General features: G+C 36.9%; 1 protein-coding gene across 1 annotated transcript in view; it reads left to right on the top strand.

Moving 5' to 3' along the window:
• Positions 1 to 13782, top strand: part of NPFFR2 (neuropeptide FF receptor 2) — a 206227-nt gene extending 192445 nt beyond the window's left edge. The window contains exon 3 of the mRNA XM_053703331.1: positions 12850 to 13782. Within this exon, the coding sequence (XP_053559306.1) occupies positions 12850 to 13705 (856 nt within the window). The 3' untranslated portion in view covers positions 13706 to 13782. The remainder of the gene's footprint in view (positions 1 to 12849) is intronic.
• The last annotated feature ends 380 nt before the right edge of the window (positions 13783 to 14162 follow it).

Below are 14162 nucleotides of genomic sequence, written 5' to 3'. Positions count from 1 at the left end.
CTGAATAGTGAATTCAAGGTATGCGTTTAAATATGGCGTTGCTTGCATTCCTATTGGCTGATTTGATTCTTCACATTCAAATCAGCCAATACGATGAAAGCTACTGAAATTTTATTGGCTGATTTTAACATCCAATAGGATTTCAGTAGCTTTCATCTTATTGGCTGATTTGAATTTTAAGAATCAAATCAGCCAATAGGAATACAAGGGATGCCATATTTAATGTTAGGTGTTAGTTAATATTTTCAGGCAGATACGGGAATGCCTGCATTTTCAGCGTAAGGCTTGTTGCGCCTGCCTATGTGTGGCGAGGTGAAAATGGAGTAAAATTTCTCCATCACCGCGTAAGTCCTTGCCCTGAATATGTGATACCGATTTGCGACGCGGTTCTATGTTAGCTTATGGGAGTAAAAATTGCGGGCGATGGGTGAGATATATATGCGCCGTATATGTGATACCAAAACCGCGTAAAAAACGCTAGCTTTTGCGGGTGACGCCGCATATGTAACCTTGCCCATAGTTCCTAGAAAAGCTATAGGTTTTGGCTACAGGAAAGCTGTGTAAACAAAAAGCAGATTAAATTAACTTGACAGTGAAGATTGGGAGAGCACAACTCTTTTTTAAAGGGTGTTATTGAATCAGCTTTAAATTTAAAGACATTTGATCGGATGCTTGTCTGAGTTCACTGAGTACACTATTCCCTTAACTTAAACCTATAAAAGTTAGTATTTTAATTTGATATTGAATTTCTAGTCCCTTTTAGGGTACCTATTTACTTTGCCAGAACACCTTAAAGGGACACTGAACCCACAATTTTTCTTTCGTGATTCAGATAGAGCATGCAATTTTAAGCAACATTCTAATTAACTCCTATTATTAAGTTTTCTATATTCTCTTGGTATGTTTATTTGTAAAGCAAGAATGTAAGTTTAGATGCCGGCCCATTTTTGGTGAACAACCTGGGTTGTCCTTGCTGATTGTGCAGCACCAATAAACAAGTGCTGCCCATGGTCCTGAACCAACAATTTGCTGACTCTTTAGCATAGATTCCTTCTTTTTCAAATAAAGATATCAAGAGAACGAAGAAAAATTGATAATAGAAGTAAATTAGAAAGTTGCTTAAAATTGCACGCTCTATCCGAATCATGAAAGAAAAAAAATTGGGTTCAGTGTCCCTTTAACCCCTTAACGACCAAGGACGTGCAGGGTACGTCCTCAAAAAAAAGGCAGTTAATGCCTGAGGACGTACCCTGCACGTCCTCAGTCTAGAAAGCAGCTGGAAGCGATCCTGATCACTTCCAGCTGCTTTCCGGTTATTGCAGGATGCCTCGATATCGAGGCATCCTGCAATAACATTTTTCAGCCATCCGGTGCAGAGAGAGCCACTCTGTGGCCCTCTCTGCACCGGAGATCGGTGGCTCTGTTCATTGATGGGTGGGAGCCGGCATGGGAGGCGGGTGGCGGCCATCGATGGCCCTTCTGATCTGGAGGGGGGCGGGATCGTGGGCGGGGATGTCTGGGGGCGCACACGGATGCGCGCACGTGCACGGGGGGGGCGGGCGCATGCACGGGGAGGAAGCGGGTGAGAACCGCTACACTACAGAAAAAAAGTGTTGAAAAGGGTAGAAAAATAAACAAATTATTTTTTTTTAAAAAACACATCAGTTAGGTGGTGGGGGTTGGTCTGTGTGTGGGGGGGGGGGATTTACACTACAGAAAAAACGGCCAAAAAATTAAAAAAAAAACATATTTTTTTTGCAAACTGGGTACTGGCAGACAGCTGCCAGTACCCAAGATGGCCCCCAATAAGGCAGAGGGGGAGGGTTAGAGAGCGGTTTTGGGGGGGGATCAGGGAGGTTGGGGGCTAAGGGGGGGAGCCTACACAGTAGCATATGTAAAAAAAAAATTAAAAAAAAAACCCTTTTATTTTAGTACTGGCAGACTTTCTGCCAGTACTTAAGATGGCGGGGACAATTGTGGGGTGGGGGAGGGAAGGGAGCTGTTTGGGAGGGATCAGGGGGTGGGATGTGTCAGGTGGGAGGCTGATCTCTACACTTAAGCTAAAATTAACCCTGCAAGCTCCCTACAAACTCCCTAATTAACCCCTTCACTGCTAGCCATAATACATGTGTGAGGCACAGCAGTATTTAGCTGCCTTCTAATTACCAGAAAGCAATGCCAAAGTCATATATGTCTGCTATTTCTGAACAAAGGGGATCCCAGAGAAGCATTTACAACCATTTGTGCCATGATTACACAAGCTGTTTGTAAATGATTTCAGTGAGAAACCTAAAATTGTGAAAAATTTAACGTTTTTTTTTTAATTTGATCGCATTTGGCGGTGAAATGGTGGCATGAAATATACCAAAGTTGGCCTAGATCAATACTTGGGGTTGTCTACTACACTACATTAAAGCTAAAATTAACCCTGCAAGCTAAAAAAAGAAAAACCTGGAGCGCAAAAAAGAAAACAAAGAAAAGATCATTGTGCAGTAAATCAGGATAAAAATGACAATTTAATAATGAAAAAAAACAAACTCACAAACAAACCCTCAAACAATATGAGGTATGTGACAGCGTGTTGTATAGATGTTACTATACGATCTCACAATATCCTTTTTTCTCTCTCCTGGCTAACTTGGCTGTGACCGTTCAGTCTCAGTGTGTCTCACAGGAAGTCAGGATACAGGGTCTTAGTTACAGTCCTTCAAGTAGTCCTTCAAGCAAGATTTCCAACTGTGATTTCCCTCATACGGTAGGTAAATCCGTATAGCCGGCAACAGATACTCCTAACCTTAGGGATCACAGCGTAACTCAGCGTGTGCGTGTGGGCGTGGCCTTACGCGTTTCGCGGGACTCCTCCCGCTTCATCAGAGGCTTATGCCCACTCCTCCTTGTGTTCCCCTTTTTAAGCTGTGGCTCCCATAGTCAATAGTGTAATTCAGTAATTCCACAATCTGTCACATTTGCCAATGCACGGGAGTACAATGTTTGCTCTACATATGCTGTCAATTAGCAATGTCCATTGTCTGTAGAAATTTGGTTACTTATTAAAGCAAACATTACCTGCTTATATCTAAACATAGATTCATTTGTGTACAGACACATAAAAATGCTACAATGGTAAACTCACAAAAGGATTATATAATAACACTTCATACATACATACATAGATAAATTTAGTGGATACTCAAATATAATGCTAACAATCTGACCTTTAATAAATAAATAGATAAAGATATATGTAAAAATATAATTTAAATATAGGTTAAAATTGTAAAATATTTTAAGAAATTTTAAAATATACATCCACTGCTATTTTAATTGCTAGAAACTGATACACTACCGTTTTAATAAAATTATCTTAGTATTATTATTAAAAAAATTCCATTGTTCAAAGACATGTTTATTTCATAGATTATAAAGAGGCTTCCAACAAATTAATTCCTCATAGTGGATTAATGTACATATCCACTATTCTTCTATAAATGCTGCTAGATCAATATCTCTATTGAGACCCACTGGTTCCATAGTTCCCAATTTGTGGATCCAGTAGGTCTCACGTTGCCTGAGTTTGAGTAACTTATTCCCCCCCCTAATTTTATTTTTAACACATTCAATAGCTCTAATGCTTAGCCCTGTCCTATCTTTATTATGTGCTTCAGAAAAATGTGCCGACAACCCATGTGTCATCAGCCCTTTTTCTATGTTCCTCAAATGTTCACTAAACCTTATCTTCACGGGGCGTTTAGTATGTCCTATGTAAAGCCTATTACACGGACATTTCAACATATACACTACATATTTGGTTCTGCAATTCATTAGATCTTTGATTTTAAATGCAAATTCATTTCCTTCTTCTCCAAAATTTTTATTATTTTTATCTATATGTTCACAACCTTAGGAATCGCATCAGTCCCAGTATGTTGAAAGTAGGAACAGAGATGAATTGGCTAAACAAAGCATCCTGTGGCTTCTATAGATGCGGAAGAGCAGGTTGTACTTGTTGTGAACATATAGATAAAAACATTTTTCTGAAGCACATAATAAAGATAGGACAGGGCTAAGCATTAGAGCTATTGAATGTGTTAAAAATAAAATTAGGGGGGGGGGGGGGGAATAAGTTACTCAAACTCAGGCAACGTGAGACCTACTGGATCCACAAATTGGGAACTATGGAACCAGTGGGTCTCAATAGAGATATTGATATAGCAGCATTTATAGAAGAATAGTGGATATGTACATTAATCCACTATGAGGAATTAATTTGTTGGAAGCCTCTTTATAATCTATGAAATAAACATGTCTCTGAACAATGGAATTTTTTTTAATAATAATACTAAGATAATGTATTTTATTAAAACGGTAGTGTATCAGGTTCTAGCAATTAAAATAGCAGTGGATGTATATTTTAAAATTTCTTAAAATATTTTAAAATTTTAACCTATATTTAAATTATATTTTTACATATATCTTTATCTATTTATTTATTTATTAAAGGTCAGATTGATAGCATTATATTTGAGTATCCACTAAATTTATCTATGTATGTATGAAGTGTTATTATATAATCCTTTTGTGAGTTTACCATTGTAGCATTTTTATGTGTCTGTACACAAATGAATCTATGTTTAGATATAAGCAGGTAATGTTTGCTTTAATAAGTAACCAAATTTCTACAGACAATGGACATTGCTAAATGACAGCATATGTAGAGCAAACATTGTACTCCCGTTCATAGGCAAATGTGACAGATTGTGGAATTACTGAATTACACTATTGACTATGGGAGCCACAGCTTAAAAAGGGGAACACAAGGAGGAGTGGGCATAAGCCTCTGACGAAGCGGGAGGAGTCCCGCGAAACGCGTAAGGCCACGCCCACACGCACACGCTGAGTTACGCTGTGATCCCTAAGGTTAGGAGTATCTGTTGCCGGCTATACGGATTTACCTACCGTATGAGGGAAATCACAGTTGGAAATCTTGCTTGAAGGACTGCTTGAAGGACTGTAACTAAGACCCTGTATCCTGACTTCCTGTGAGACACACTGAGACTGAATGGTCACAGCCAAGTTAGCCAGGAGGGAGAAAAAAGTATATTGTGAGATCGTATAGTAACATCTATACAACACGCTGTCACATACCTCATATTGTTTGAGGGTTTGTTTGTGAGTTTGTTTTTTGTCATTATTAAATTGTCATTTTTATCCTGATTTACTGCACAATGATCTTTTCTTTGTTTTCTTTTTTGCGCTCCATGTTTTTCTTTTTTTAGCTTTTAGCTTCTATTTCATCGCCATCACACCAGTGATTTAAAAGGAGCTGCATAAGAAATAGAGACACTGCTTTTTCACTTGGACATTGCTACACAGGCATCCAAAGAGACACTACCTGCAATAAAGTAGGAAGGCTTCCCTTATTATTTATTCTTGTTTAACTGTATTGCATGTTTCAATATTGTTGGTATTTATATACATTTTACATTCGCTTTTCTGTTTTGAAATATTTTCAACATTTTACTTATACAGCAGCATTCTAAGGATATATGAGTTTGGCGCTTTTCAAAGTGTTTGTTTGTTTTTAACCCTGCAAGCTCCCTACAAACTCCCTAATTAACCCCTTCACTGCTAGCCATAATACACGTGTGAGGCACAGCAGCATTTAGCTGCCTTCTAATTACCAAAAAGCAACGCCAAAGCCATATATGTCTGCTATTTCTGAACAAAGGGGATCCCAGAGAAGAATTTACAACCATTTATGCCATAGCTGCACAAGCTGTTTGTAAATAATTTCAGTGAGAAACCGAAAGTTTGTGAAAAAATTTGTGAAAAAGTGAACGATTTTTTGTATTTGATCGCATTTGGCGGTGAAATGGTGGTATGAAATATACCAAAATTGGCCTAGATAAATACTTTGGGATGTCTACTAAAAAAAATATATACATGTCAAGGGATATTCAGGGATTCCTGAAAGATATTAGTGTTCTAATGTAACTAGCGCTAATTTTTAAAAAAAAATAGTTTCAAGTGGAGGTTAATGTCATCCACACCGCTAACCCACCCGAGGCTCCAAACCACGCAATGGCTCAGCCACAGTTTATCCACCCCATACATCACTCATTTGCTGATTTGTCTGGACACAACCTGGCTAACCCGCACCCAACATCTGTTGTCCCCAGTGCAGCCATCATCGTTATAGTGGTCTGTGTCAGCTTTCTGGTGTTCATGATAATACTTGGAGTATTCCGTATTCGTGCTGCCCACCAGCGCACTATTGGGGACCAGGAAAGAGGAAAGGAGAATGAGATGGACTGGGATGATTCTGCTTTAACCATCACAGTGAATCCTATGGAGACTTATGAGGACCAGCACAGCAGTGAGGAAGAAGAGGAAGAGGAGGAGGAAGATGAGGAAAGTGAAGATGTTGAGGAAGATGACATCACCAGTGCTGAATCTGAGAGCAGTGAGGAAGAGGACGGAGCACAAGAAGAGGACCAGCAGAACGTGATCCGGCAGCAGCAACTAGAATGGGATGACTCAACCCTTACCTACTGATTTGCTGTCTCCCAGCGCCACACAGTCACCACAGCACACTCCTCCTCCTGTAGAATCACCATGTAAAAAGTCATTCCAGACCTGTCCAGCACATGTTCCAACCAGACACAAGGAATTATCTGTGCCCCTCTCGCTAGTAACTGGGTCATGTAATACATTGTTTTGATTCATCCTGAACTTTTCTTCCTCGTTCTCTCTGCTGCTTCGTGTGATGCAGAACACAGCCACATCTGGACTTTGTTTCTCATTCCTTGTTTCTCTTCTGCAAGATGCAAGCGTTACTGTGGGCAGGGGCACAGGGACTATACACAGACTGGAGATTCTATGGTTTTGTTTTTTCCCAGCTTAGTGCATGTAAAAAAAAATGTTGGCAAGAGCTACAGAGGAATCCACTTGCCTGTCTGAGGGGCTAGACTGTGCTGACCATAGCTGGCCATCAGATGGGTCACTTGTAAATTATGTTACAAGTCTCTCAGACAGCAGAGTGGAAATGTTATTTAGAAGATTAACTAACTTTTTAATATTTTCTGTAAATATGTTGGGATACATGTAATTATGTCCATTTTAGTGGTGTAAATGGGGGCTTAGTTGGAATATATGTTGGCAGTAGTGCCAGTATCTTGTGCAGCCTCAGTGAGGTGGTCTCCGAGGCTGGCAGAGGTCTGCAGTCTTTCATAGTGATTGAGATAACTTCATGCAAGGTATTGCGGAAAGGTAACTTAACACCTTTACTGCCCAGTTTTTTTATTATCAACATGATGTGAAATTGAAGCACTGAGTCGTAATGTTGTTATGCCAGCAGTGAGGTGGTGTTTAAGCTCTGTTAAAACAGTGCCCCAAATCTTTATTGGATTTAAATGCGCCTCTTTATTGCAATAAACAGCAGTGTGGTAATACGCCACTGGTGTAAAAGGGGTTAACTGAGTAAAAATGATTTGCAGAGCAGGCAGATATAAATATGGGTACGTCTATCGTCCAGCCGACAAATGGGTACGTTTAATGTACTGAAGAGGAAAGCATGGATGGAATCCATATCCGATTTTAGTATCCTTCCTCCCTCCTCTCACCTTTCATGCAGTTATTGGTGAAATAACTGCTTTTTACACGTGAGTTGGGATTTTGTTTACATTTTAACTTTTATTTTATTATATTTTCTTCCCTACTGTAAATTGTGCTAAAATGATCTTGTGAAACAAGTGATGTTGTGTTCCAGGAATGCTTTCCTGTTTGTAGCTGCCGACCTAAAGAAATGTAAAAGCCATTTGTGGCTTGTATGCGATTGAAACTGATGGATTTGTTCAGCTGTAAATATGCTGTACACAAGTAAGCACTGGGTATACAGTGTGCTTTATTGAGTTTCCTGTAAACGCCTGTCTGGATTGTCCCTTTACCACAAGATTGATAAAGTTTTTGGTTCAATGTTCTTTCTGAACACCATAGCCAGCATAACTTAATTTTAAATTCTTACCTATGAATAGAGAGGTTAATGTTAGACATTGTACAGAGCGTAAGAAAGACTCCTAATAGCGGGTTCGACGGATGCCACTGTCTTACCCAGCTTTATTCAACGTTTGTCAGGTTGTTTTTTCTGTCAGGTAAGTGAAAGCGTCAATAAAATGGACATTATTAGTCTGATTTTGTTTAGAAAAGTTTGTAGCCAGAATTCAGTGGTTTAAATATTTTGTTTAAAAACGATAAGAATGTTGGACAGTGATGGTAAAAAAAAAAAAAGTTAAAAGCAACATTTGGAATGGCAATGTGAGAATATATTGGAAATGGTATTGTAGGACCACAATATTATGCATAGGAATTGTGTGTTGTCTTTGCTTTAGTGGGAAAAAGCAAGTGCGTAGGCGCACTATCATGCACGGGAGGTGGAAAGCTGCAGACCAACTATTTAGGGCTTTTTTTGTTTGTTTCTCATAAATGTACATTTTTAGATTTTTAAGCAATTGGGGAAATGGTTTTAACGACTCAAGTGACAATGTGATAACTCTTAACCGCTAGCTTTTGCGTAACCTGGGGAATTTTAACTTATGTTTGACAGTTGTTCTGTGTTCATGTTGATGTGTAGAACAGTCCTTCCATTTTAATATCGCTGTAGCTGCTGTATTTAGACTAATCAAATGCAACATAAAAGTCAGTCGTTAAAGAGTTATAAACTTTCTGATGCTGTATGTAGCCGCTATGGATATAACTTTTCAGATTTGTATATTGGTGATAGGTCAATTTGAACAGTCTATAAGCTACAATAAATTTCTGGTTCTAAAAAAAAAAAAAAAAAAAAAAAAAAAAATAGTTTGGAAATAGCAAAGTGCTACTTGTATTTATGGCCCTATAACTTGCAAAAAAAGCAAAGAACATGTAAACATTGGGTATTTCTAAACTCAGGACAAAATTTAGAAACTATTTAGCATGGGTGTTTTTTGGTGGTTGTAGATATGTAACAGATTTTGGGGGTCAAAGTTAGAAAAAGTGTGTTTTTTTCCATTGTTCCTCATATTTTATAATTTTTTTTATAGTAAATTATAAGATATGATCAAAATAATGGTATCTTTAGAAATTCCATTTAATGGCGAGAAAAACGGTATATAATATGTGTAGGTACAGTAAATGAGTAAGAGGAAAATTACAGATAAACACAAACACCGCAAAAATTTAAAAATAGCCTTGGTCCCAAACGGACAGAAAATGGAAAAGTGTTGTGGTCATTAAGGGGTTAAACATATTATTTCTGTTTTGTTCCTGTATTTCAAGATATACTATTACTAAAACACACTTGTATGTGTTGTCACCTCCGCTGTTTTCCTAGTGTACACTTATGAGTTACACATGCTGCAGGGTGTGCAGGGAGGAACTTGTATTGTGCTGTTCATCAGCACTATTCATGTGCTCTCTCTCCAGAGGCATAATACATGTTCCACCTTGCTTAACCTGCAGTATGCATAACTCATAAGTGTCTAGGTAAAAACTGGCCAAGGTGGCAGTCCTATATGTATATCAGTCCACATTTCTGAATAAGTTGCCAAATATTCTCCTTTATGCTTCAAAATGGAAATGTAATATAATCAGAAAAATAATATAAAGATTATTCTGATCAAAATGCAGAACTAAAACCCATATATAACATTTGATTTCAAAATAAAGAGTGCTATACTCCAATATTATCCTTTTTTGTTAAAATTATATTAGAAAAAAAGCTATGGAGCCCAATTCCAGAAGCATCATTTTGGCATCGGTAGTCTTACAGAATTAAATAGTGTAGTTCTAAGATTTTGGCCGCTTTTTAAATTAGGAAAGACTCCAAATAAACCTATTTAACTAAATGATCTTTACACAGCTGTGCATATGGTATTTGCAATGTGCCAAGTTTTATGATTCTACATTGTACACAGAAGCAATACATACAGCTGTTTAAATGATATTTGAATATTTAACATTTTAAAAAGCTTATAAATGACAACTTCAGCGCCAAGTTTTTAAACATCTTTGTTGCTGGTGTAGAGGGGTATATGTGCCTCTTTCTCATAATTTTTCTCAGCATTGATGTGAGAAATTCCAGCACTTGACATTACTCACAAAAAAGTTATCAGCTCATTCCAAATTGTATTAATCCAACGTAATACTTCAGGTGGCTACAGCTATATGATTAAAGGGACAGTATACACCAGAATCGTTATTGTTTAAAAAGATAGATAATCCCTTTATTACCCATTCCCCAGTTTCCCATAACCAACACGGTTATATTAATATACTTTTTACCTCTGTGATAACCTTGTATCTTAGGCTCTGCAGCCTGCCCCCTTATTTCAGTTCTTTTTTTCAGACTTGCATTTTAGCTAATCAGTGCTGACTCCTAGGTAACTTCACTGGCGTGAGCACACTGCTATCAAAATGTATTCAGATAATAGGTGGCCTTCAAGGGCTAAGAAATTAGCATATGAGCCTTCCTCGATTTAGCTTTCAACTAAGAATACCAAGAGAACAAAGCACAATTGATCATAACAGTGCAATGGAAAGTTGTTTAAAATCACATACCCCACCTGAATCATGAAAGTTTATTTTTGACTAGACTGTCTCTTTAAGAATTTTCAACACTGACCCAACACAGCTGAAAATTACAAGTGACTTTGTGATAGAAAAACAAATCTGTTTAGCTAAATCTGGGAGTATTGGGTTTTGTTTAGATCTAAAAGGTTGCAACACTCATATTAAATCGGCAATAGGTTTTTCAGTCTAATACAAAGGAGGAAGGCTTACCAGGTCATACGCCGTCTCCTTAAAGGGATAGGAAACCCAAAGATTTTCTTTTGTGATAAAGTCAGATCTTACAATTATAAAAATGTTTCCATTTTACTTCTATTATCAAATTCACTCTGTTCCTATGGTATTCTTTGTTGAAGAGATACCTAGGTAGGTGTCTGGAGCACTACATGGCAGGAAATAGTTCTGCCATCTATTGCTCTTGCACATGGATAACATTCTTGCTGCCATATAGTGCTCCAGACACGTGCATATCAGCAGCCAGCTCCCAGTAGTGCTTTGCTGCTCCTAAGCCTACCTAGGTATTCTATCTAAAATGTTTAACTATGCATAATGAAACAGCTTTGCAATATAATTTTATTATTTATTTTGCACCATTTTTAGTTCTGAAAATTGTGGGTTTCCTTATTCTCAGGACTTGAAATGCACCCTGCTGACTTCTCAAGGCTAACCCTGTTGCATATCTCTCCTTAACTGCCTTTAACAAATAACAACTGAAAAACAATGTCATTAATACTAACATTATAACAGTGGCTAGCCTTGCTGTCTGCCTGCTAAAGCCTAGATTGGCTCCTCCAAAAAGGCATATGGTGGGTGGAGTTTGGCTATTGGCAAACTGTAGTAAACAATGTGTTAATTTTTTTTAAATACATTTAGACTTGGCTGTTTGGCTATTCTAAAGCAAGACAACAGAAATGTCTTAATGTATTCACAAGGTTTTTACTGTCCCTTTAAATATTTTTATATAAACTATAGAGATATAAAAGTAAAAAAAATAATAAATAAACTGTACTGGTTTAAAACAATTGTACAATAAAAAAAAAAAATCAAATGTTCTTCTGTTATCAAATTGACTTCTTTCTTTAGGTATTGCTTGTTTAATCTAAGCTCCTTTCCATGAGATGATACTGTGGTAGGCTCTAGACCATGCACATATTTTAACGTTATATCACAGCTGTGTTTTCAACAACCTTTGTAACAATGTTATACATATACATGCGTACTAAGGAGCCTACCTAAGTTGCAAAAAACAATACCAAAATAAAAAGGTTTGATGATAAAAATAAGTTGGAAAGTTTTTAAAAAATAATAAAATATGCTAATTTTAAAGGGACACTAAGTCAAAATTAAACTTTAATGATTCAGATAGAGCACACAATTTTAAACAACTTTCCAAGTCACCAGCTCCTATTGAGCATGTGCAAGAATTCACAGAATATACGTAAATACATTTGTGATTGGCTGCTGGCTGTCACATGAAATGCTTGTGCAATACCGCCCCCTGCAGATTCGCTAGCAGGAGGTATCCGATTGGGATGATTGCGATCTGCTGCCACAGAGGTGGCGGACGAGTTAAGGAGTTAAGTCTGAAGACCGCTGTTTCTTAACTTATGTTTCCGTGTTACTGGATTGAGTTTTTATCATGCATTTGTTGATTATGCAAACTACTGTATTTACTGGTCCTTTAAGATCTATGTCCCTTTAAATATATCTATTACATTTCTGTATGAAAATAATGGCATTTTTTTCTTAAAACTTGATGTATCATCTTTTAAAATAATACAAATAATGGCTCAAGTAGCCATATTATCTTAAATATTTTGGGTTTCATGAATATTTCTTTCATGATTCAGATATGGCATAAAATTTTAAACAACTGTCCAGTGTACTTCTTTTGTCAATTTTTCTTAATTCTCTTGGTATCCTTTATTGAAGGAGCAGCAATGCAGTACTGGGAACTAGCTGAACACATTAGATGAGCCAATTTCAAGAGGTATATATGTGCAGCAGATTGCTTCCAGCAGTTCATTGGTGCGCCTGAGCGTATCTTACATATACCTTTCAACAAAGGATACCAAGGGAACAAAGCAATTAGATAATAAAAGTAAATTGAAAAGTTGTTTAAAATTGCATGCTCTATGTGAATTATGAAAAATAAATTTTGACTTTACTGTCTCTAACATTTAAACAGTAACGGACAGAAAATCTTCTACAATAAATTTACCTATTTGTATTTTTTGTTTGTTTCAGGTTTCGATGCATTGTTTACCCCTTCAAGCAAAAGCTCACTATATCCACAGCTGTTGTAATTATAGCTGTCATCTGGGTGTTAGCAATTGCTATAATGTGCCCAACTGCAGTAATGTCTCATGTAAAAGAAGATTCTCATTTCAGAGTAATTCTTGGTAACGGCAATCAAACAAATCCTATTTATTGGTGTCGAGAGGATTGGCCTAATCAAGAGATGAGAAAAATGTACACAACTGTACTCTTTGCTAATATTTACCTTGCCCCCCTTTCACTTATTGTGATTATGTATGCCAGAATTGGTTTTACTTTGTTTAAGAGTGAATTAAATGTGGAAGGTAAAAATCATCAACAAAGACATGCAGTTTCCCGTAGGAAGCAGAAAGTTATTAAAATGCTTATTATCATTGCATTGCTGTTTATCCTGTCTTGGCTACCTTTGTGGACCCTAATGATGTTATCTGACTATGCCAACTTGTCCCATAGCCAGTACCAGCTAATTAATATTTATATATACCCTTTTGCACACTGGTTAGCTTTTTTCAATAGCAGTATCAACCCTATTATATATGGATTTTTCAATGAGAACTTCCGCCAAGGTTTTCAAGCTGCCTTTAAACTTCAGTTGTGCTCAGAGGAAATGGAAAAAAGATCAATTTATTCCCACCGAGCACAGGGTAATGCTATTTTGCCAGCAACTTCCCATAACCAAGGGCAACAAGACTCAGCATTTGTAAGGCAAAGTCATGAGGAAAAGGTATCAGATAAACGAAAGCCCCTAACAAGTGACCAAGATTTGATAATGGAAGACCTAGAAAAAAACTCCAATAACAATGGTATTCAAAAAGACTTGATTTGAATAATATAGCTTAAATACATTAAATCAAATGTGTGCACAGTATTCAAAGACTAATATACAGTTTGTTTATGATAAAGAAAAAAAATCTAACCTATTAACAGCCATACAACTCTATGATAAAAAGGGATTTTTTAATACAATTTTGTGTGTGCTATGAATTGTTTGCAAGTAATGTCCATGTGCATGTAATGCTACAGTTGTTCCAAATGAATTGTAAATAAAGTTATTTAAATTTTTTTGTAAACCAAGGGAGGATGTATGTTCTTTAAGCCTTGGGTATTAATTTATTTATCACTTTTAAATGATAGAGGTTATTACTTAATAAATAGATGATAAGATTAGAATTAAAATATACAATTTTCCAAATTATATGTAATAAAAAAGATATGTTTGGTTAAATATGACAATGTTCAATCACATTTGTATGACCCCACATTTTCCCACTATTCGTTCCTTG

This window comes from Bombina bombina, chromosome 2 (assembly GCF_027579735.1).
Source record: "Bombina bombina isolate aBomBom1 chromosome 2, aBomBom1.pri, whole genome shotgun sequence".
NCBI classification, from domain to species: domain Eukaryota; kingdom Metazoa; phylum Chordata; class Amphibia; order Anura; family Bombinatoridae; genus Bombina; species Bombina bombina.
Note: the sequence above shows the minus strand (reverse complement) of the source record. Positions and strands in the feature narration are given on the sequence as shown.